Genomic DNA, 23,996 nt, shown 5'->3' on the forward strand with positions numbered 1-23,996 from the left:
GCCTTCAAAATCGAAACTATGTATCAGTGAAATTTAACCTGAGACCTTTTTATTGCTCCACCAGTGAAAGCCAGAGTAATTTGGGTTTAAAGTCAGAGTCAAGTAGCTCTATTTGAATTACAATGCTGGTTTTAACAAAGCTGGTGAGCTGTACTATTTAAGAAATTTACCTTTTTGTTATTTTTGTTATTTCCTTTTATTACCATCACCACCATCCTCCCAATTCTGTTTCCTGAGCCAAACATAACAAATCTAGCCCTTCTTTCAGGTGATGGACATCTAAATATCTAATCTACCATTCTGATTCCCCTCACTCCCATTCCTTTTTTCTCCAAGTTAATCATCCCTCTCTCCATAATCTATATGGGTGTGCAAAGGTCTTTTAAAACCATCCTAGTTCTCCTCTCCTAGTTCTCTTCCCTTCATTCTTTCTCTCTCTTATCTGTGTCCTTATTACTTTATTTTCTCACTACCAAACAGGGATGTGATCACCTTCATACTCTTCAAAGCTATTGTCATGATACCGCCTAAGATTGCCTTAGCACTTTACCTGCCAAATCATATAGCTGATACCCTGTGAGAGCTAAGTATTATTAATTAATTAATTACAAAGTATAGGTTCCACTATGTTTTTATTAATTATTAATATTTATTCATTAATATTATTAATTATTTATATATAATATATTTATATTATATTATTTATATTTAAATATGTATTTATAAATATATTTAATATTTATTTTAATTAATCAATGAAAATATTAAATAATTAATATTTATCGATAAATATCATTTAGGTATAAAATATATATTTATAATATATTATATATAATATAGTTAATAATATTAATTTATATATAATATAATTAATAATATTAATGATAATAGTTTTTTTTTCCCCAAACTTTGAAAGAATTCACTAGGGTTTGCAGCAAAGACTAGTTTTAGAAAAAGAAAAGAATAAATGATACTTACTTTAGTTATAAAGAATTTTTAAAAATATGCATTTCTTGCCTCTTTCAATTTTTATTGTTCTGCAAAATCTTTCAAAAATCATCATTAAGTATGTAAAGCATAAAAATTCTCATCATTAATTGACTTTTTCTTTAAAAAATTCAAAGCATATAGCCAAAACATAAAATTTTTTAACAACAGTAAAGTTCTTTTCTATTTTTATGATGAGTTATTTCATATTAAATACATTAAATTCATAAATAAAACAAAGTACATTTCTTGAATAAAACAAAATTTAGAGATTGAAATTTTACCCAAATGACTTCATTGAAAAAATTAGCTACTTTGTAATTTCTCATTTTTTATTCTATTGATGAATTCAGATATAGAAGCACTAAAAGGGAAATCACATAAAAGGCTAAAAGTCTCATTCATATCTTTATTTCATCCCCTTTCATTTCCTAAAATAGACATTTTCACTGAAACAATATGATGTTCAAATGAGCCCCTGTTCTACTCTTTTGTGATTGACTTCTTTTATTGATACTTCAAAAGTAAGCACAGCCATGAAAGCTAGCCAGAAGAGCCTAAAACTTGTCAAAAGAATGATTAGCAAGTGAATTTCTATTCTGAGTTGTTACCTGGGTTCCAGACTTCTAAGTTTTAAAAATACTGTCATTCATACTTTTAGATTCAATGGAATTCTTAGAATATTGTCAATTGTTAATTTTGTCCTCTTAAGCTTATTGTGGACAGGAATCATTCTTTCTATGTGCTTTGTATTCCCTGTGTTGTTTTGCTCTTCAATCAATACTTCAAAATAGCATTTGTTAATATTAACTTTCCTTCTTTCCTTCTACTTTCTGTAGAGCATAAGTATTCAGATGTTTACTTTGTTTTCTTTCCATTTTTACATAAAGTCTAGAAGTAAATGAAATGCAAAATAATCTGAAGCTAACTTCTTCATATTTGCTTTTTGTCAGACTTTCAGTTGTGGAACCCAATCATTGTTTTTGTGTTAGTTCTTTAGAAGAGGGCTAAACCATGATAAAGGCTAGTAATTGGCTCCCTGAGTACTAAAGCAGAAGAAATACAGTCTTAGACAAATTTGTTACCTTTTTTTGGCATCATTTTCAAAGTGAACAAGGAGCATTAGCCAATTGTTCATCTTTCATTTTGAAGGAGGACTAATGACATGAGAGGGTGATATCTTGACTCACAAGTGAATTGAATCGAAATGAAACAGCATTGAGCAAAGTTGTCAGCCTCGGTCTCTCTTCCAGAATGATCAAGGTCCAATAGCAAGACAAAATTCAAGGTGACTTGCAATGGCTCGAGATACAGTGAACGATCTTAGCATTTTCCATTTCCACCAAAGCTCCAAGTGCTCCACAGCACCTGCTTCATCTGCCTTCATGATTTTGGAACAAATCATCCATCCACCCATTCCACTCAGAGAAGGCTTCACAAGTTTGGGATAGACATCCCTCTTATGGCTATGTTGGTTATTCCTCAACCTGGTTTGATCAATCTGCTGAGGCAAATTTATTGGAGTATGGTTACTACACATGCTTCAGCTTATTGGAGCTACATGTGAAGGTCGTGTGCCAGGTGGACATCAAAAGTCAATGAGCAACTTTGTAAAGGGTTCAGGAAACTTTCACATCAGAGTTGCTAGTCCTCCCTGAACACCTCATAAGACTTATTATATATTTCAATATATTGAAAGAGAAGGAAGACTTGCTATTACTTGTTGATATGTTAATAATACAATTGGGTGACTTCAAGCATTTTGGATTATTTAAGTGAAAGTCATTCCCTATTTAACCCTTAGATCCATGGGCAGTATTCAACTACATTATCTGGGTTTTATATTGAGAAATTTCCCTGATATGGGGCTTTCTCTGTGCCTCTTTCCTGGTGCAATGACTAACAAGCACTAATCAATCAGTTAACAGACATTTGTAAAAATCCTACACTGTGCTAGATATTGTGCTAAATAGTATGCCTATAAAATAGAATTAAAACAACTTAGAAAAATAGTTTGCTTTTACATGTCCCCTCACTGGATATCTTCTGTCTTCCATCTATACTCTCTTCTTCCCTCCCTCCCTCCCAGTGGCTGGGGATAAGTTTGCTTCTAAAGGACAAGTCTGTAATGATGTAGCTTTTTCAATACTATCTGCCCTCTGAGAGGGTACTTGTTTTGAGATTTCACTGTTCTACCTTAAGGATATGTTTGAAAAGTGAAACATACGAGTTAAATATATTTAATCAGTGGCACTTACAGATGTTTCACAGCTTTCTAAAACATTCCCCATATTATTCTAACACTTTTTCATTTCACTTGTAAAGGCATTAAACTACCAGCTTTCTAAGTTGTTGGTTTTTTTTCTTTTCTGAATCCACTTAGTGAAGATGCCTTCTGAATATTAGATTTAATGTGTCTTGCCAGAATGTTTATTAAGTCTGGAACAGAATGTCAGGGTGACTTGCATGTAGATACCAATACAAAGTACCTATTACTTTGTTCTTTTTCTTTTTAAAGAATCAGTGCCAGGGGGGTTAATTAAGAGTACCACTTTTTTGCATGCATTAAATATTGGATTCAAATAGAATGTGAATATGGATTACTGATATTGAAATTGTTGGAGAAAGAAAAGCAATTTCTTCAAGAAAGTTTAAGTTATATCCAACTGTTATTATGAAGCAACAAAATAAATGTCAGAAAAAGATTTGAGTGTTGATTTTTTTTTAAGGGATTAAAGTCAAGCTTTTTTTTTTTTTTTTTTTTTTGATCACAAGCAATTCAGGTTCTGTTTCAACAACTTTTATTACTTTATTTCTTGATAAATCATAGATTTGACCCTGGCTTGAGGAAATTGAAGGGACAGTAGGATAAAAGCCAATTTTATGTGGAACAAAGAGAAGAGAGGTTTTGGCAATGATCCAGTTAATTTAAACTTTATAAACAGAAAAACCAGGTAATTTATGACCTAAAAATCCATTTTGAAGCAAATTACTTGGATTGACCTGACACTGGTCACATAAAGGAAGTAATTGCTGCTTTTTCCCTTGACTTTGGGCAATAATCTGATATCACACATTCATTGATTTCAACAAGAAGTCCTTTGGTGATAATAAAGGAAGGCCTTTAAACTTCATCTTAAATAAACTGTAGAAAGGACAGACTGTTTAAAGAATATAGAACTATTCATTGTTTACCTTTGTTCAGCCAGTTATAGTTTATCCCCAAAGGAAAAAAATTCCCCCAAATACAGTGAATGGTCTATTTTAAATCCTGAGTTAGCTCCTTTTTTTGGTCTTCGGGAAATGAATGTTGCTTAGATGACAAAGGCCCTCTCACTACTTCTACTCTGTCTCCCTTGTATGAATATACTCTTATGGATAGGAAACGGTATGTCCTTTGAGGCCATGTCACCTTCCATTAAAGGCAGATAGAAGACTGTTGTATATTTGTTTTTCTCATGTACTCTAATATGAACATGTCACATAGGAGCCAGTTTCTTCATCACCACATCTGTTTATCTTTTTCTCTTTACAATGTTATTCTTGAAAGCATCCTATCTAAACAGGATGATTTTTCTTTATAGAAGTTTATTTCATAGAGTCCTGTCTGCCTTTTCCCTGAATTCTTTGAAATCTGCCCTCTAAGAACCCTGGATCTATGTCAAGCAATATCTGTTTTTCCATTTTCTCCATTACAAATTCTGTGAAACATTACTTATTTCCTGCTGATGTCTTCATAACTTCTGCCCTACCAAACATTTTATTATTGTTGGTGAGACACCAAATCAAACAAAAATTCTCTTTGGTGCTTCCTCCCTTTGAAGGATGAAATTATCATTAAGGCAATTATCAGAAATCATTATTTGTTCTGAATTTGACAAAGAAAGAGCTCCAACAGATGTCTGGATAATCGAAGCCCTCCATCACTACCATTTCATGCCTCTGTGATAAGTTTATTAATTCATCTTCTACATCTTCTTTCTATGTGTTTCATTATAAATTCATTATAAAAAATGTCTGGTGACAATATCACTGAATCCTTTGAAATTCATCTAATAATGTCTACCACACTTAACACATCTTCCTAACATACAATACAACTATTTCTCCTTTATTTATCCTTTCTTTTCACTAAGAAATCTTTCAGAATCACATTAATGTCATAGGTCAATTCCCATTAATCTTCAATGGTACCTATGAGATCCATTTTATCTTACATAACCTCTAATTCATTTTTCTTGTTATCCAAACCTTTTGTATTTATAGACCTCTGACCCTATGAGTTTTATTTAATGTTAGTAATTTTTTGTTGAATTTTGTATCATATGAATTGACGAGTGCCTCAATTATGATTCTTTTTCCTGTATTATAATTTGTTTTCTATGGTATTGGTGGATATACCTACTTCTTTTTCAGCTCATTTAAATTCACATGATGGTAAGGTACATGACTTTTGCCAGCCCAGTTTAGGTGACATTTTGAGAATGGATTTTAATCATCATCTTCATCATCATTAATACCAATATGTAGGACATTAAAGTTTGCTAAGGGCTTTAGATTTGTTTTCTTGTTTGAGTTTACAAAGATTCTTTGAGATCCACATGCATTTAATAAGTCTTTCCTTTGTGATAAACAGTGGACATGCAAAGGGGAAATAATCTCTGCCCTAAACCAAAAACTTGTAATGGTGGAAACCATATGCACATATTCAAATGTAGCACTTGGAGTAGGAACTGAATCTGTGATTTTGTTGATAAAGGAAGTTTCCAGATGAGAAAACTCTTCCTACTAGGCAGACCAGAATCTGCTTTTGAAAACTGGCTCAAGAACCAAGAGCTTAACTGATGTGAGAAGTTTCACAGGATCATTGTACATTAGATTCAAGACCTTGATCAGATCTTTTTAGCTCTGAGACTGGTTCTCTATTTGTTGATGTTCATTCTTTACATTATATAAGATCACAGACTTATAGATCTAGAACTGGTAGGGACCCCAGAAGTCACCTAGTTCAATTCCCTCAATTTATATATGAGAAAAATGAGACTTAGAAAGATCAAGTGATTTGCCTGATGTCATTCAGATAGAAAGTAGCAAAATTAGGATTCAAATTCATTTCTTCTGATTGGAGATTCAGCCTTACATTCACTATTTTCCACTACTCCTTGGTACCAAGGTTAATACTGTTAGTAACAGCAATACTTCTTGCTCCTTTTGCAAACCTAACACAATTGGGATGAATTGTGTGTTAACCAATCAATTAGCAGAATTCCCACAATTAAGAATCTAGAGGTTGTTTTAAAATATAAATTCTTAGCACCACATTTTTTTCACTTTTTAAAGCAAATGTAGATACTACTTATACTACTTCCAGTTTCAGCATTAGTGTTTTCTATCATGAAGAATAACATTAGCCTTCAGATTTTTTCAGGTTAAAACAAATAAAAACTATGCAAAACTTCAATCAAAAACTTTTCACACAAAACTTGTATTGTGATAATAAAAGGAGATCTTAGTTTGTGCATGTTATATTTGCATGCCCTTCAAAGAAGAAATTTATTAGACCTTAAAATAATTTCTAATGGCATAAAATGGATTCAGTGCTGACATTTATTATTATTATTATTATAAATCATTTTGATTCATGTTCTTTTCTCCATCTTTGAGAAACACATTTTAGTTTGGTACAATTATAGTCAGTGTTAAGCACATGATTCTTTTGCCATAGCCACCCCTCCAAGGTGAAATGAAGAACTGGAACAATTAGCTGGGTAGTTTAATTTACAATAGACTTTCCCATGGAAGAGTATAGATAAAAATGAATTTTTCATTTATTAAAAATTAATCATCATATATATTTATTAAGCAGTTTACTATATGCCCATCACTAAAAAAAACCAAAAAAAAACCTTTTAGTCTAAATTCAGAGACAAAATAAATACATATTGAATACTAACAGGAATATATTATATATTAATAATATTCCATTCCACTTATATGCATCTCCACTTCAAATAATGGTAATATAGATTCCCCAAATAACAAAGTTTATCCCATTTCTTCTTTTATAAAAAACTTTTTTTAATTTTTCAAAATACATGCAAAGATAATTTTCAACATTCATTTTTATAATACTTTGTGTTCCAAAACTTTCTTCCTCTCTACTCCTCTCCTCCCTCTCTTGCACAGCAAATAATCCAATAAGGGTTAAACATGTGCAGTGCTTCTAAATCTATTTCCACATTTGTCATATTATCATTATTTCTTGCATTGAGATTCTTTAATTTTTTAAAAGCATTTTTTGGACTGATAAGATGATTACTTTAGAGCTGAAATGACCTTTGAGGTTATCTTCATTTTTTATAGAAGAACCAAGAAACCAAAATAGTTTAGCAGCTTTTCTAAGGTCAAATAATTAGTAAGTAGAAGGAAGAACAGGAAATGCAATAAACATTTATTAAGCATCCACTCTGTGCTTATTATTTATCCTCACAACAAGTCTTGGAGATTGGTGCTATAATTTTATCTCCTTTTAGATGCTTTAGATCCCAAGCATCTAGTGGTTAAATATTTTGTCCAGAACCCTTCAGTTATTAAGAATCTGAAGCTAGACTTGAACTCAGATATTTTTTTTTTTAACTCGGACACCCAGTGCTCTAAACATTTCTTTTACCTAGCCACCACCTAGAGTCAACAAGCATTTATTAAAGACTTTCTATGTGCCAAATACTAAGATAAGCCCTGGGGGCTCAAATAAAATCAAAGCAAACAAGCAAAAGACAATAGCTCCTTTCCAGAGGTTTACACTTCAATGGAGAGACACATAAATATTTAGGTACATACAAAGTATATGAAGGTAATCTGAAAGGGAAAATATTATCAGTCAGAAAAAAGCTCCTGCAGAAGATAAGATTTGAAATGAATCTTTCAGGAATTTAAAGGTAAGGATGCTGAGTATTCCTGTCATGAAGGACAATCAGTGCAAAGACTTAGAGATGAAATATGGAGTCTTATGTTAGAGGAACTATGAGGAGTCCAATACTACTGGGTCACAGGAAGCATGAAAAGAAGCAAAGTGTAAGAAGAGGGGAAAGGTAGGGCAGGTGAGGGTTGTAAAGAACTTTAACTGCCAAACAGAAGTATCTTCAGGCAATCTTGAAGATAATAGGGTACCATTGGAATTCCTTAATAGAGGAAGAAGTAGTAACATATTCCAATCTACCCAATAGAATAATCACCTTGACACATGAATGCAAGATGGATTGGGAATGTGAAGAGATTTGAAACATTTGAAACTATTTACAAGATAAGAAGTGATGAAACCTCAAACTAGGGTTGTGACTATGAGTAGAAAAATGCTTTTGTTCAGTGATTTCAATAGAATCTAAATCTTTATGGTCCCATTTGGGATTTTCTTGGCAAAGATCTGCAGTGGCTTTCCATTTCCTATTCCAGCTCATTCTGTAGAGAAGGAAACTAAAACAAGTGGGATTAAGTGACTTTCTCAGGATCCCACAGCTAGTAAGCATCTGAGATCAGCTTTGAAGATGAGTCTTGCCGCTTCAGTGCTCTATCTATTGTCACATCTAGCTGATAGAGAAATGGGAAAGTTCAAATGACAAAATTTGTCAACAGTTTGGAAGTATGGATGAGTGAGAATGAGAAGTGGAGGCTGACAATGGAGTTGCAAGCCTGGATGACTGAGAGGGTGGTGGTAGTCTCTATTGTGATAAAGAAGTTCAGAAGAGAGGAGTTTTTGGGGGGAAGATAATGAGTTCTGTTTTGGAAATGTTAAGTTTGATAAGCCTGTGGAATTTTGTTTGATATGTCTCCAAAACCTTTGAACAAATATGATTGGACCTCAGGGAAAAGATTAAGAATGGATATATAGATCTGGGTATTACGTGCATAGAAATCATAATGGAACCCATGGAAGTACATGAAATTACCAAATGAGAGTATAGTGAGAATATAGCACAATTATTTATATGTAGTAAGTACTTAATAAGTGTGTTGCCTTTTGCATATAGAATGAAAAGAAAGGGAGAAGGATTTAAGTGGCTAGGATGTGGACCCTGATCTTACTCCAAAGCCTGTGTGCTTTTGAATGGTTTATACTATCTTCATGGTGGTAGTTAATTCAGATGACCAGCTTTTAGAATCTCTTCCACTTCTGGAGAATCAAAAATCTTTCCTATAAAGTCATGCAGAAAGTTTTAAAATCAAGATGAAATTAGATAGCAATTCCTAAGGATACAAGGCTGAGAAGTTAGTGAGTTTTAGTAGGAAGTATATTGGAAAAATATAATAGATAAGTAGTACCCTTGTATGTGAATGGTGATTTATAAAAACTGTGTTAAGATATCCAAAATGACACTATTATAATAACTAGAATTAGCTAATTGCCTGGAGCCACCAGTTTTAAAGAGTTGAAGCCTCATTTCAAAGTATGAGGACCTACATCAGACCAGATGCTAACTGGAGCAAAGGAACAAAAAGAAAAGGAGATATTATAAGAACAAAAATAGGGGAGGGATTCTAGGGACTCCCAAAATAATTTCCCACTCCCAAAAGGGTACATATATTACTTATTAATTCTAAATGTATAGAAAAGGTTTTTTTCAGATTTGAATTTTCTAGAAATAAAGTAAGACCTGGTAGTCAAAGGTGAAAATACTGAATCCTATGTTAATAAGTCCCTAAATCTCTTGTTTCTTAAAATTAATAACTTTTATTTGATATAATGAAACCATTTCACAAACACATTCAAACAGCATTCCAATACCCAACCAAACATATAAAAGTACATATTCTGAAACTAGTTAAATATTCTAATGGAGTGGTTTTTAATATAGATATTTTATATATATATATATATATATATATATATATATATATATACACACACCACACACACATACATACATACACACACACACACACACACACACACATATATATATATATATATATATAGTACATGCTGTGTTTCATTTTTGTAGATTAATAATGGTTAACAGAAAGGGGGAGAAGTATGCAGTAACTTTCATTTAATAGTAGCACCTTATTTTAATTAACTGGTCATGTATATGTTGTTATTTTGTTCTCAGTTTTCTTCTCTTTGCTTTGATTCATATAAGTTCCCTTAGGTTTCTCTAAATCTTTCACAGAGATCATTGCTTACAGAATAATGATATTCCTTTCCCTTCTTACATCACAATTCATTAATACATTTTCCAATTGTTGGGTACATGTTTTGTCTCTAGTTCTTTGTTATTATAATCCTTTTATAGATATTTTCACTTATGTGGGTCTTTTTGTGCTGTCTTTAATCATCCTGGGGCATAAATTCAAAGTTGTGAGATTTAGAAATTGAAGCACTACATAGTTTTCTAAATAGATATATTTCCTATGATCATTTGAAAGTTCTATCAGCATGGAATTAATGTCTCTATTTTCCCATAGCCCCTCCAGCACTGGATTCATCAATCGTTAGTTTGTTGTTGCTGTTGTTGTTGTTATGTTGCACGTTATGGTTATGAAATAATACTCCAGAGGAATTCAAATTTAAATTTCTGTGATTATTAATAATTTTAAACTATTCTTCACATGATATTAATTGTTCTCATTTATATAGTCTGAAATTTGCCAAAGTACTTTACATATAATATTTCATTTGACCCCATGACAAACCTGAGACATAGATGCCATTATTATTCTCATTCTACAAGTAAGAAAACTGAGACTTTAAGAAGTTTAGTGAATTGCTAAGGATCAAACTATATGATGCAGGATTTGAATTCAGATCTTCTTAATTCCAAACCTAGTTCTGTATACACTTTACCATTCTGCTTCTCATTCTTGTAAATTCTTCTGAATTCTCTATTTAAAAAAAAATTCAATCTTTCTTCTGAGCATTTTTAGCTCATATATTTAATCCTACATTTGTATTATATTATGGTATGTTACATATATTGTAGTATCATAGAGTATAGTATCAAAAATTAGTTATATTTTCTTAACATCATGACTATCTTTCTTCATTCTTGTATCTTCCCCTAAACCCCAATGCTTAAAGTATCAACAAATTTATGTAGATCAGAGGTGTTAAAATGCTGCCCATATGATGTAATAAGGCATACCACCCTAACTGGATTAAAAAGTAATTGGGAATTATTTAACAAAATGAATAAAAAACATAACACAAATAACATTATAGTTTCAAACTAAGTCAATATGTGACCTTCAGGGATGCTTATGTAGGGATCAGTGGGTTCCATTTCCAGTTGAATCTGATAACACTATTCTGTTATTCTAATGGTATTGCCCATATTCCAGAGATACCAAAACAATACTGATTCCTTTCCTTCTGACCCAGTTATATAGATATTTCAACTTAAACAATTCTAGATTTGAAATGATTCCAGTAATTGCTGCAGATGTAGACCAGATATAACTTTAGATGAAATAATATTTATAAATAGACTAGGAAGCAGTATGCTTCATGTACTTTTATGGAAGGTGATAGCCAATTAAAAAAAAACAGGTGTTAGAACAAATACTCTGATTAGTATTAACAAAATAATGTGGTTGTTACAATTTTTGAGAGTTGGTCATAATTGACAGAAATATAGCTGGCCTTCCCTGTTTGAATTCAACATGTCTATCGCATCTAGTTTGAAAACCAGGAGTTATTGTTGTCAGCATGAGATATAATGCTTAGTAATTTAAGCTTGTAAAAGGTTGGCATCCCATCCACCTTTATGATAATGAAAATCGAAGTTTGAAAAGAAAAGTCATCATTTCCATCAATAATGTGAATATTCACATACATAGAAATGACTCCTAATAACTCTCAGTGCTTTTGTTTCCAAATTCATCTCATCTATCCTTTTGCCTTAGTTGAATGGGAAAGATTTGTCAGTTATACAAAGATGCATCAATTCCCTCAATGGTGCTGCCTAAAGTTATTAATTAGGTTTCCTAGTTTGGGGATGATCTTTTCAGGTCACACTGAAGTGTCATTGAAACAGACCCATTAAAATGACTGATGGGTGTTGTAATTTCATTAGTGTCATCAATAATGTATTACATTTTCCTCTTAGTAGTCTCTTTCTGTTGTGTGTGGGTCAGATGAACTGGGTGAATTACATTCATAAACTCCAAATAGTTACAGATGATGGGAAAGATTTTACCAGACACGTATGGGGCAGAGGGGAAGGGGGGAAGAATCAAGGCTGTTTTAAACATGTTAGCTTACTAAAGTGATTTCAATTAAAAAATATTTTAATTATGCCTGATGTGTATGCAAGCCCTTAGGAAGCCTATGTTGTCTATATGCAAATACCATGGTGATTTGTTGAAATGTGGATATGCTGCCAAGGTCCTACTAGTTCATTCTTTCTGCAGGAAAATGATCCTGATTTGGATTGAGGTTATGTATAGGAGAAGACAAACATATTTTGGCAAGGTATCTATCACTCAGTTATCAGAGACAATATCTCAACATGAAATAACTCTGAATCCTTTTTTTTTTTCATTTTTGTCTACCACTGATTTTGTATTATCTTCTTTATCCCAACCTCAGATATGCCCCTCTGCCAAACTCCCTAAATATTGGTAGAGGATCCCACTATCATCTTAGTCATGAAGGTTCATAACTATATACATATCCTATGCTTTTCATTTAAAGACTTCACAATCCAATTCCGGTTTGCCTTTATAGCCTTGTCTTACATAATACCAAATTATTGTCTTGACACTCCCATTTCCTGGAAGATAAATGTCAAACTCCTAAGTTTAGATGGTACTTTTTATTCTTTCCTTTCACTAATTTAATAGTCCAGTATAACTGAACTGCTTACTGTTCCTTGAACTTGACGCTCCATCTTATTGCAACATTACCTTCCATGTTTAGAATATAAGCTCTTGTCATTGTCTCAAAAATGTTTTTTCTTTTCATTTCTTTCTTTCAAGGCTCAGCTTAGGAACTCTCTTTTCAGAAGGCTTTCTGATTTCCTAGCACTTGCTATTGCTCTTTAACTCCTGTTTTATCCTTATGCACTATCTGACTGTGTACTCTGTATCTCCTCTTTTAAAGCTTCAAATACTGATTTATTTTTGTTTTTATATGCCTATTACAGTACCTTGTATATGTAGCTATTGAGTCATTTAAGTCATGTCCATGGGGTTTTCTTGGCAAAGAAACTTGAGTGGTTGGCCATTTCCTCCTCTAACTCACTTTGCAGATGAGCTACTGAGGCAAACTGGGTTAAATAACTTGCCCTCGTTTTTACAGCTAGTAAGTGTCTAAGGTTAGATTTGAACTTCCCCTGACTTTAGGGCTGGGTCTCAATCCACTGCACTAGCTAGCTGCTTCTAGTACATAGTAAATACTTAATAAATGCTTGTTGTTAATCTCAATTGAACTGTTGAGCTTGTATGACCCTATATAATTCTAGATAAATGCCTAGCTTTTGTGAATTTGGGTCTGACCCTGATTTGTAATTCCAGATAATGACAGACCATACAGGAAAGAAAAGATACTTGGACATAAAAGCCCCATCCATACTGAAATCAAAACACATTTAAAGTTTAGGTTCTATGCCATCAGCGATATTTACACAAGGCCACTGACTCAAATGTTTTGGTCAAAAATGCTGATCTGTACAGGAGCAAAAGACATGTTCAAGGGCAAGAATGTATTTATAAGTCTCCTAGGTTTTAGATGGATCCACCTAAGGGTGGCTATAGTTAATACTGAGTGTTTAAATTTTAGCTGCATTATGTAGCCATCAATTCTCTTTACAAAGAGCTGCCCCAGTCAGTTTTGCTGAACCAGCTCAACTGTTCCATATACCATCCAATGAGAACTGAAACCTCCAAATGAAATAAGAAGAAGAAAGAGGCCCACAAATGAGAATATGGGGGATGGGAAAGGGAGAGGATGTGAAAACTCCAAGGAGCAATTCAAATTGATTTGGTTGCTATAACATAGCTGACTTCTCCATATTTATTAAAGATGTTTTGGTGTTTTAACCCTTGAAGCAACAATTGCAACCTTTTTCCCCTTTCAAAAGATCTGGAGAGATCTCCTATATACTAAAATTGGGATGTTTAAATTTGGGGTGTTAATAAATAGATGTACTGAATTTATTTAATAAAAGCCTGCTGCATTAAATGGAATTTAGATCACTACCCTCTTCCCTCAAACACAAAGCTGTGTGCAAAGTTGTAACGCACAATCTTTGTGCCCAGTTTAATAAAACATGTCCAGGCATTCAACATAAAAGGTACTCTACAATATCACTGACTAGGCTAAGAGATGGTAGGAATACAGGGAGGAAGGAACATCTTCAGGTATAGCCCCTTCAAAAAGGAAATGTGTTTTTGATGGTTTCTTATCTTTCCTCCTTCAATTGCATTTCTTCTTATACTACCTTTTTGGGAAAGTATATTGGATATTACTACTTGCCTAGTGCTTTGATTCTTCCATTAAGAACATTTCTAAACTCTGAAAGGTAAGGAAAAATGGAACAATGAACTATTTTATGCCCAAGAGACTTTTGTAATTCTTCCAGTGGAAGGAAAGTTGGATAAGAATAAGAAATAAAATTATATAATAAATACAGAAATTCATTCTATATAACTAAAGAAACAAAATAGCTTGTGGTATAGGGATAAGGAATTGGAAAAAATGAGATTCCTGGGGGGGAAATCATTAAACCAAATTACACTTGTCACAAAAATTTAGAGGATAGATATTTATATGATTCATTCCCTGGTTGTAATCAGCGAATCACAATACTTTGAGTGAGGTGATCTTTTTCACCATCATCATAGATCAGGGAGGATTAAATTATATCAACAACTGTCCAAAAAAATGGAATGAGGTTGCAAGAAGCCCTGTCATTTGGAGTCATCAAGTTCCTTAGGTTTATGCTGATATGCACTCTGATTGGGTAAAATGGAAATGATTATTTATCTTTTATAAGAGTTTGTCACTAACCTACTCCTTGAATCACAGACCATATGGAAAATGTGTTTATCTCCTTGTAGAGTTTCACAACCCAAGCAAATGATCCATTTCTATTCACATGGCTTGTTTAGAGGCATTTAGAAAGTATGTTATTGGATTGTTTACTAGTTAGAGAAAGCACATTCTGGTTATTGCCCAAACCAGGTCTGTTGACATTAAAGAAATAGATATGTATGTTTTTCTACTTGATCAAAACCACTGCTGAAGTTTTTGTTGCTTTGAGATCTCACCATTGTTCTCTTTTTCTTCTTCATCATCATTTTTCTCTAGGGCATTTCTAGCAATTAGGACTGAAAAATTCTACATAAATATACTACATCTGAACTCATGATTAAGTGAATTGGCATTAAGGGACTAATCCTATGATCTTTATGAACATATAATATTAATTTTGCCTTTTCATTAACTTGAATATTAATAATATTTAATATTTAATAATCATATTATGCATACATGATTCTGTGTTCTATAGCTGCTATTAAATTCAATAGAAGTTGAAGAGATGGAAACATCCTTTGTATCATTCCTATGTTCATTGAATCTTTCCCTGAAAGTGTCCTGATTGCAGTTCCGATCATTCTAATAGGGAGAATCATCCATTGATTTTCCTTGAGGTAACTATTCTGAGCTGAAGGGACAGAGAGCTTCTGTTGCAGTTTCTTAAACACAGTGCTATTGAAGTCAATTTTACATGAGAATTATTGATAGTAAAACTCTAAAAAGAGAAACCAGAGGGATCAAATTATAAACAATAACACTTCCAAATATGAAATAAGCTTAATATTTCTGTTTTATTCATTGAAACAAAAACAAGGGAAAGAAGTAGATGTTTACAAATAATATTCATTAAAAAGATTAAAATGTATTTAATGCTTTCTGACCTTTATATTAAGCCTTTAAATCCTCTTTGCCCCTACTTTCACATGCTAAACCTTGTTTTCTCTGAATATAACACTTTATGAGATGTAAACTTCCACAAACCTATCCTTCCTTAATGGCCATTTCTCTATACATCATCCCCTCACCTGTCATAAGATTCTGATGCTATTCACAGCAATGTGTCTCTTGCAGTCATCTTTCTTTAATGAGAATACTCCTGAAATTTGGATTACCAATCTGAAGTTGGTACTAAACAGGTCAGAAAATTAGGTTACTAATGGAGTTTCTAGACTACTCTTCTCTCTTTGATGTTGTTTTCCTTCTATCAGATGTGTTCATCTCAAAACATTTAAGGGAACTCAAAAAAAACTTCATCCTTTTGATTTCTAACTTTAGTTCTCTGGTTTGGCATCAAAAACCTCTTAGTAAAGATTTAAGGTAATTACAAGTTCCTTGAGTTAGCCTAATAAAGCCATTTGCTTTCTTTTATTTGCTAGAGGGCTTCTTTTGAGGAACTTTTTTGTTATCTTTATGAAAAATTTGAAAAAAAATATTTTCATTGATAATTTTGATCATGACAATGTGACTAATAATAGTTATTCAATTACTTTTACAACTGGAAAAAACATTCAGCAAGGATCTACAAAGGTACTTTATAAGTACTAGGTACCTTATTAGATACAAGGCACCATGCTAGGTATTAACCACATACACACACACACACACACACACACACATACACATGCACACACACACAAAGCTGGAGTAGTGCCTATATTCAAGTGTACTTTTAGAAGAATAGTACATGAAAGTAGTTGAGTGAAACCAAAATAATGATTTGGAGGAGGGGAGAATACCATTATCTTGGAATAAGGGAAAGAAATCAGGAAGAATTTTAATTGTATGATACTTAATGGATTTGTGATGTTAGCTAAATAACAAGGTTATTTCGTTTTAGACCTAAAAAAGACCTATAGAGTCACATAGCCTTACCCACACATTTTATTTTTGTTGTTATCTTTGCTATTAACAATAGCTAGCACTTATACAGTGCTTCAAGGTTTTCAGAGCCCTTCCCATATATTAGCTCACGATCTTCACAGCAGCCCAACTAAGTAAATATTATTATCTCAGTTTTACAGATAGTCAAATCCAAAGCTGAGAATGAGTAAGTGATTTTTCCAGGCTCATGCAACTAATAAGTATCTGAAGGAGGATTTGAAGTCAGGTGTACCTGACTCTGCAACCAGAACTTAATTCACTGTGCCACCTAACTGCCTTGCTTCTTTGTAAATGAAATGGAAAAAAAAATAACATTGGAGAAGATAAATGATTGCTCAAAGATATAGCAGTCAGCATCAGAATCCATTTTAAGCCTGATGCTGTTACTAAAGCCTATTCTATTAAAACATCCACTCTGTGCCTCAGTTTCTTACCTTTAAAAGTGAGACAATAAAGCCTATAGTGACTAGCACTCAGGGTTATTGTAAAATTCAAATATGGTCATATGTGGGAATTGGCTTACAAATTTGAAAAGCACCAAATAATTGATCTAGCACTTTATAGTTTGTGCATTACACACATGGTTTCATCAGAAAATCAAAATAACTTTACAGAGTAAACACTTATATCTTCCATAACCAAAATTCAGAGAAAAATCTAAGCCTCCATCATGGTTTTGTTATTTCTTGATGTCCAGGAAAAAATTTAAACCCATATCTTCCCAATGTCAAGTCAAGCTCATTAGCCATTATTCCATAAGCCACATTCTTTCATTGACTTCTCTGCCAGTTAATTAGGATAATTTAAGAATAAATTTCTTATTACAAGTGAACTTCACCTTTAAGATTGGTTGGAACTTGGGATGGAAAATACCATCCTTATCCATAAAAAGAACTATGGAAGCTGAGTATGAATCAAAACATACATACTATTTCTACCTTTTTGTTGCTTGCTTGCTTTGTTCTCATGTCTTTTTTTTCCTTTTGGTCAGATTTTTCTTGCACATCACAAATGTAGAAATATGTTTAAAAGTATTGGATATTAAATTGCTGATTTGGAGAGCAGGGTGGTAATGGAGGAAGGGAGAAAAATTTGGAACACAAAATCTTAAAATAATGAATTGTGAAATGTATCTTTACACGTATTTGGAAAAATAAAATACTATTGAGGAAAAAAAAGAAAGAATGATAAGACTGGGTCTAAGACAAAAGGAACTAAAGAAAGAGAGGCTAAGGGGATAACTCCAGGGACTTGGAGAAAGTAGCCCATCTTATTTTAGTCCCCATATAGATGGCATGCTCTTGAGGGAGGGAGGAAGAGCTGGGATCCAACCCCTTCCCCAAATGCTGATGAAGCAACATCTTGATTTGACTGGAGGAGAGAAAGGTGCTCACACTTTCCTGGAGTCAGACCTCATACTATCTAAGGGACCAAAACTGATTTATCTCAGCTCCTGAAGGGAATAGGATAGTAAAGACAGGGTAAAGAGTTGTTATACCAGAAGGATGGGCAGACTCTTCCCAAGAGTCAAGGAGACACCAGCTGCAGTTCTGACATACCCTAGCTGGGTTTCCTACCTTGCTCCTTAACTCCTAGACTCTCTTAATTAGTATTATCTGTACAGTTGAGGACAGTTATGGTGCCTGGTGAGTGTTTTCTTTTTGTTGTTGTTGCTTTGGGAGCTCCATCTGGCTCCTTGTTTTATGTGTGCACCTAATATGTAGCCTCAGGTCCTTAACTCCACAGGGACCATTTTTTCTGTCTTTGTATCTTACTTGGCCCAGAAAAAAAAGGCCACCAAAGGTGAGATGAAGTGACCTGGGACTCTGAATGCCTTTATTTAAAAATAATGCTTTTAAGTTGAATTGGGTACATGCAGCAACCCTTTCCAAAAGGGGGTCATACAGTGGATGACAAATAAATACTTATCAAATATTTGTAGTACAAATTATTAAGTGTCAAAGAGTATAAGGTAATGAGGATTCTAACCAGGCTAGAGCAGGATGGACCTAGACAATTAAAAAAATAATCAGTTTGGATCCTATTGACTCTTCCTCTCTGTTAGAATCTCCTTATCTGTCAGAATCTCCCATCTTTCAAAGAATCAGTATAACAAAGGAAAATCCATTAGGTCCAAATTTCTTTCTCTATTATTTTGCCCTGGATTCATTGATCTTTAAATTGATTTGTATGTAGAAAAAAATGAAACAATAATAATTAAAGACATTATACTTTTCTGCCAACAAGATTCCACCTGAGACTCAGTGGGATAATGTCCTAGACTATTTCAATAATACATTTGGCATATCTTTACTTTTTAAAAAATCAGAATTATGATTCCATTGCTGAGCAGTACTCCTCATAAAGAAGCTCCTTGTAATCATTCAGCTTGTCAGGTGCCAATCTGCAATTTATTGTCTTAAAGAGATGTTTGGGGACATTGATAAGTTAAGTAATTTGCTATTGGCTATATAACAGGTATGTATCAGCAATTGAACTTGCTGATAGGTCTTCTTCCAAAGTTATATCTCATTCGCTCCACCATGCTGCCTTTTTTTTTGGCATAATGGTGTGTGCTCTTACATATTTGGACATGGAAAGGGAAGTGGGTGGGGAGTGGAGAGAGACAAAGGGAAATAGCTTGGGGTTGATCTTGGCTCTGACCAATCATTTCAATGGAATAATTTAAGCCTAATTATATTTCTCCACTACTTGATATATGTACCTTTTGAAGAAAAAAAAACAATAATTACTTGATAAGATTTGGTTTTAATGTTGAGAAATAAATTCTTGTTTTCTCCATAAAGCAGTTAAATGTTTTGTTTTTCTCTTCAGAAACATTCTATACAGGCTGGATGAGAAGACCCACCAGTTTTCCATACTCCATGAAGCTTGGCAACATGAAAAGTTACATCTGTCAAATGAGACCCTTCAAGTAGCACTGTCCAAGGTGCTGAACAGCATCAATTCAGCTCAGGTTTTCTTCAAAGCAGGACTTGATGTGTTTGAGAGTGGCTTGTTGGGGAAGAACTGAGAAAATTCTCAACATTTTAGAAGAAAGTTTGTTTACAATTCAGCAAACAAAAGCTCTATTCTGACCAGGATTTCTGTGAGGTTGAAGGCTTTTTTTCAATAGGTTTTCAACTGTTGTCTAAAAATACTATTATGTGTTTTAAAATGTATGTGAAAAAGAGCCTTTTGCACATTTACTATTTTTCATACACCTACATTTTGAAATGTGTAAGAGCAAGTTATAGGATTAACACTTCAGATTTATCTTTTAGAAAGAAATCTGCTGTATTTTTATATACATATTGAAAAAAAATACTATGTTTTGGGGACTGAAGCCCAAAAAGTTCTGGACAATCTTTGCTCCTGTGGATGAAACATAGGAATGTTATTTATCTCCTACATTTAAGCACTATTAGTGACCCAGTTTCTAAAATAGAAATGGAGAATTGATAAAGTTGCAGTTTAATTTCAATGGTAAGTGTTTTTTATGAAGAATTCAGCTGTTTCAACTGAGTGACCAGTTGACCAAAAACTCCTTTGAATGTTTCTGTTTGTGACATGAAGTGCCTGATTTTAATCCAACTAGATGTAGTAATACACTGGTTACAAAAATAAAGTTTTCAAGTGTTACCAATCAAAGAGCCATAAACAGTCTAGGGAAACTCTTGAGGTATATCTGCATAGAACAATTTAAATGCAAATTTTCCCTAATAAGATACATAGTAAAGCTTTGAATCTTCACATTTTTTTCTCAGTTGAGTTTGTAAGAATGTAAGGAAAGATACAAATCTCTGAAACAGAAGAATATATGGGGATGCCGGAAGAAACCATTGTTACCTCAGGCTCCCTTTAAAAAGGACTCATTACTCAGTGTTCTTATTTGTAGCTTGAGCAACATTGTTGTGAGGCATTTTCTCAAAGAACAAGTCAAAAGTACTTTTATAGAAATGAAGACCAAGTTTCTTTTTGAAAACATGAATATTTTAGAGAGAAGAAAGTTCCTTTTTCCATCACTAAAGAAAAGTGGATTTTGGGGAATGAACATGATTGCTTTGACCCAGTGAAAATTTTATTAATTTTTAATGAAGGAAATTTTATTAATGGTTCCTCCAACCCCATCTGACCTCCTTAATGGTAGCAATAGGTGTTGATGACATCAAACGTGACTTTGGACAGGAGAATGTAATTTAGGGTACAGTGGTTCTGATACTGGCTCACTGTGAGAAATGGGTTAATTTTATAGATAGGCTTTATCTTTCCTCTCCCTCTCAACCTTTTAGAGCAACTTCGACTTTGAACTACTGTAGGAAAAGCAATTTTGTAGACTAGATCTGGCTATAGATGAACATAACAACTCCTAAATCCACTATTCTCCATAATCTTCCATCATGTAACATTTTAAACCTCTACAGTATTCTCTTAGTCTATTTGAAAAATGTATTTCTGATATCAGATAAACTGATTCCATTTGAAAACCTATTTCCAGACTATTTCTTGTCAATTTCTTATGCCTAATGAAACACCCTTGTTTCACATGTCACTTCATATCAGATATCCAACTCTCAGATTTACTAGTTTAGCATTTGATTTGATGCCATGTTCTTGAAAGCCTATAGGTTTTGATTTCCTAGTCTTTAGTTTCTATTTTCCCATATTTTTAGGTTAAAAAATCACTAGGAAAAGATAATAAATAGTCTGAAATACAGGCAAAAATGTAAAGAAGAGTTAATCATTATTGATTGATTCAGTGATATAAATCAAAATGTCATTTCCACAGTCTTTATATGACAAAAAAATTTCAACAAACATTTACTAAAAGCATATTATGTTTAAAGAAATGATACTCGAAGACAAAAGGGAATAAGTCCCATCTTTAAGGAGCCTTTATTTTAGAGTCTACTGGGAAATTACAGAATTTGAGGCAGTTAGTTGAAGAATTCAGTCCTTAAAGGGCAATTGCAATGAAAATTATCCTAGTAAATCCACTTTATTTTAAGAATTACTTCCTCCTTGCAAAGTACTAAATGTTTTCCTTTTGAAATATTTGTTTCTGCCATATTGGAGGAGTTTTCCATAAGGAAGACCTAGAGGCTTGCCAAGGCAGGTTCCCTCCTTATATTATCTTCAGTTCCTTTTCTTGTTCTTCCAAGATAAACATTACAGCGCAATGGGAGACACCAGCTCAGGATACCTGGGGCCAAACAGTGTAGAACATTTTAGAAACACTCTCTTTGTGCAGGTATTTCTTAAATATTTAATCAGGTTTCAAGGCAAACCTTCCTAGTCTTTCTATAGGGAAGCAATTTTTTGTTTGTTTTGTTTTCATTTTGTATTTCAGATTGAAAATCTCTCCCAAACCTGACTTATCTCTAAATAAATGTGTCAATCCATTAAAGCATCTCCAGATCTACTTTTTAAAAATAACAGTCAGTTATCCCTTTAAATCAAATGTGGCACAGACAGAATAATCTGGAGATAACCTATATTATCCTTCAAATTTTTATAGTGTTCAGTATTTGAATGTGGGCCGTTAATTATGAATGGCGAGCGTGATTTTTATTGGTCCATTTAAGAGAATTCATGAAGAAACTTAACTATGATTAAGCCAGATGCCAAACTGTTATATGAAATCTATAATAGATCTTTCTTTAAGTATAACAAACCTCTTAACTACCAGTGTTATTGCCATGCCATGCTCAGGGGTCTACCAATTTGTTTTCATTTGATCTTCTGTGTGTCTGTATGTATATATGTGTGTGCATGAGTGTGTGTGTGTGTGTGTGTGTGTGTGTGTGTGTGTGTGTGTGTTTATCCCTGAAGAAATGAGAGGACTGATAATTTGGACACATTAGAAAAATAACAGGAATCATGTTTTTTCCTATTGACTGGAAATGTCTCTAACCTCTAAAAATACAATTTTTCTCTCACCTTAATTCTGAGATAGCGTGGGCTCTAAGCATAATTCCATTAATTCAGCCACACAAAGACATTAGAATTTTGTAAGGTGGATTTTGTAAGGTGTAAAATATATATCTGTGCCTTGAGTCATCAATTCTAGTTCTAGAATGATTTGCAGTGCAGTCTCTGTTCCAATCCCCTTTGTTTAAGTAAGATGTAACCCTATTTTTACAGATGAGATAACTGAGTCCAGAGAGATAGGTTTGTTGAGTGATTTGTTGAGTCATAAACTTGTAGTGAAATCTAGAATTCAGATCTTCTACTTCTCATGCTATTTTATCTCCCAGAGAACCAAAGGATATCCCCCCATAGAGTTCTTTATCTTTGGGTATTCAGTCATTCCACAGCTGCTGAGCACAGCTGGGCTGCTGCTTCAGATAGTGGCAAGTTCCTTGTCTGTCTTAGCCAAGCACTAACACAGCTACCTGCAGAGAATTCAGATGAGGGACATGTAAAAGACATATGCTAAGGAGGACATATGACTACTGCCCTACCAACTGGGAAGGGGAAAATTGAGCTAAGGACTTTCATGTTAGAGCAAGTTGGCTCAATATTATCATGACCATCTAAATTACTTTTGGTTCACATCCTTATGCATGTATTATTTAGTGACATAGGTAAGAGAGTTACACTGCTAGAATATCAAATAGGGCTCAAGGCTTTAGGGCTGACACATTCTTAATGGCAACACATTAGACTGAAAAGAATAATGGGCATAGTTAGCCAAAGACTATTTTCAGTCCAATCTTTCCAATATGATCACCAACCAAAGTGATCCAAAAACAAAGAAAGGAGGTAGCTCCCATATTCTTGGTACTTGATTACAACAGATAAATAATGAATTTTCAGCTTCTCCATACCCAGACACATAGCAATTCACAGATTTAGATACTAGCAAATAGATGTTCCTCTAACTGCTCAAATGTCACAGAGTTACAAAGAATAGGATGAAAAAGAAGAAGCAAGCAGTCACAAAATATTCCCATACAATGTTGACTGATCCGAAGATACATAAGTGTGGTGACCTAAAAGTTTCTGATGGAATCTCAGAAAAGAGATTTCCAGCACTAGTTTTATAACCCAATAGTCATGTGCTCCTGTAGGTCTGGGTTCTCCTTAATGT

General features: G+C 33.4%; 1 protein-coding gene across 6 annotated transcripts in view; it reads left to right on the forward strand.

The window, feature by feature from the left end:
- Nucleotides 1-21,393, forward strand: part of NAALADL2 (N-acetylated alpha-linked acidic dipeptidase like 2) — a 1,183,950-nt gene extending 1,162,557 nt beyond the window's left edge. For all 6 annotated transcript variants that reach the window (XM_031957680.1, XM_031957679.1, XM_031957681.1 and 3 more), the window contains one exon: nucleotides 19,739-21,393. In XM_031957680.1, the coding sequence (XP_031813540.1) occupies nucleotides 19,739-19,937 (199 nt within the window). In that variant the 3' untranslated portion in view covers nucleotides 19,938-21,393. The remainder of the gene's footprint in view (nucleotides 1-19,738) is intronic.
- The last annotated feature ends 2,603 nt before the right edge of the window (nucleotides 21,394-23,996 follow it).

The sequence above is a fragment of the Sarcophilus harrisii genome, chromosome 3 (genome assembly GCF_902635505.1).
Source record: "Sarcophilus harrisii chromosome 3, mSarHar1.11, whole genome shotgun sequence".
Taxonomy (NCBI): Eukaryota; Metazoa; Chordata; class Mammalia; order Dasyuromorphia; family Dasyuridae; genus Sarcophilus; species Sarcophilus harrisii.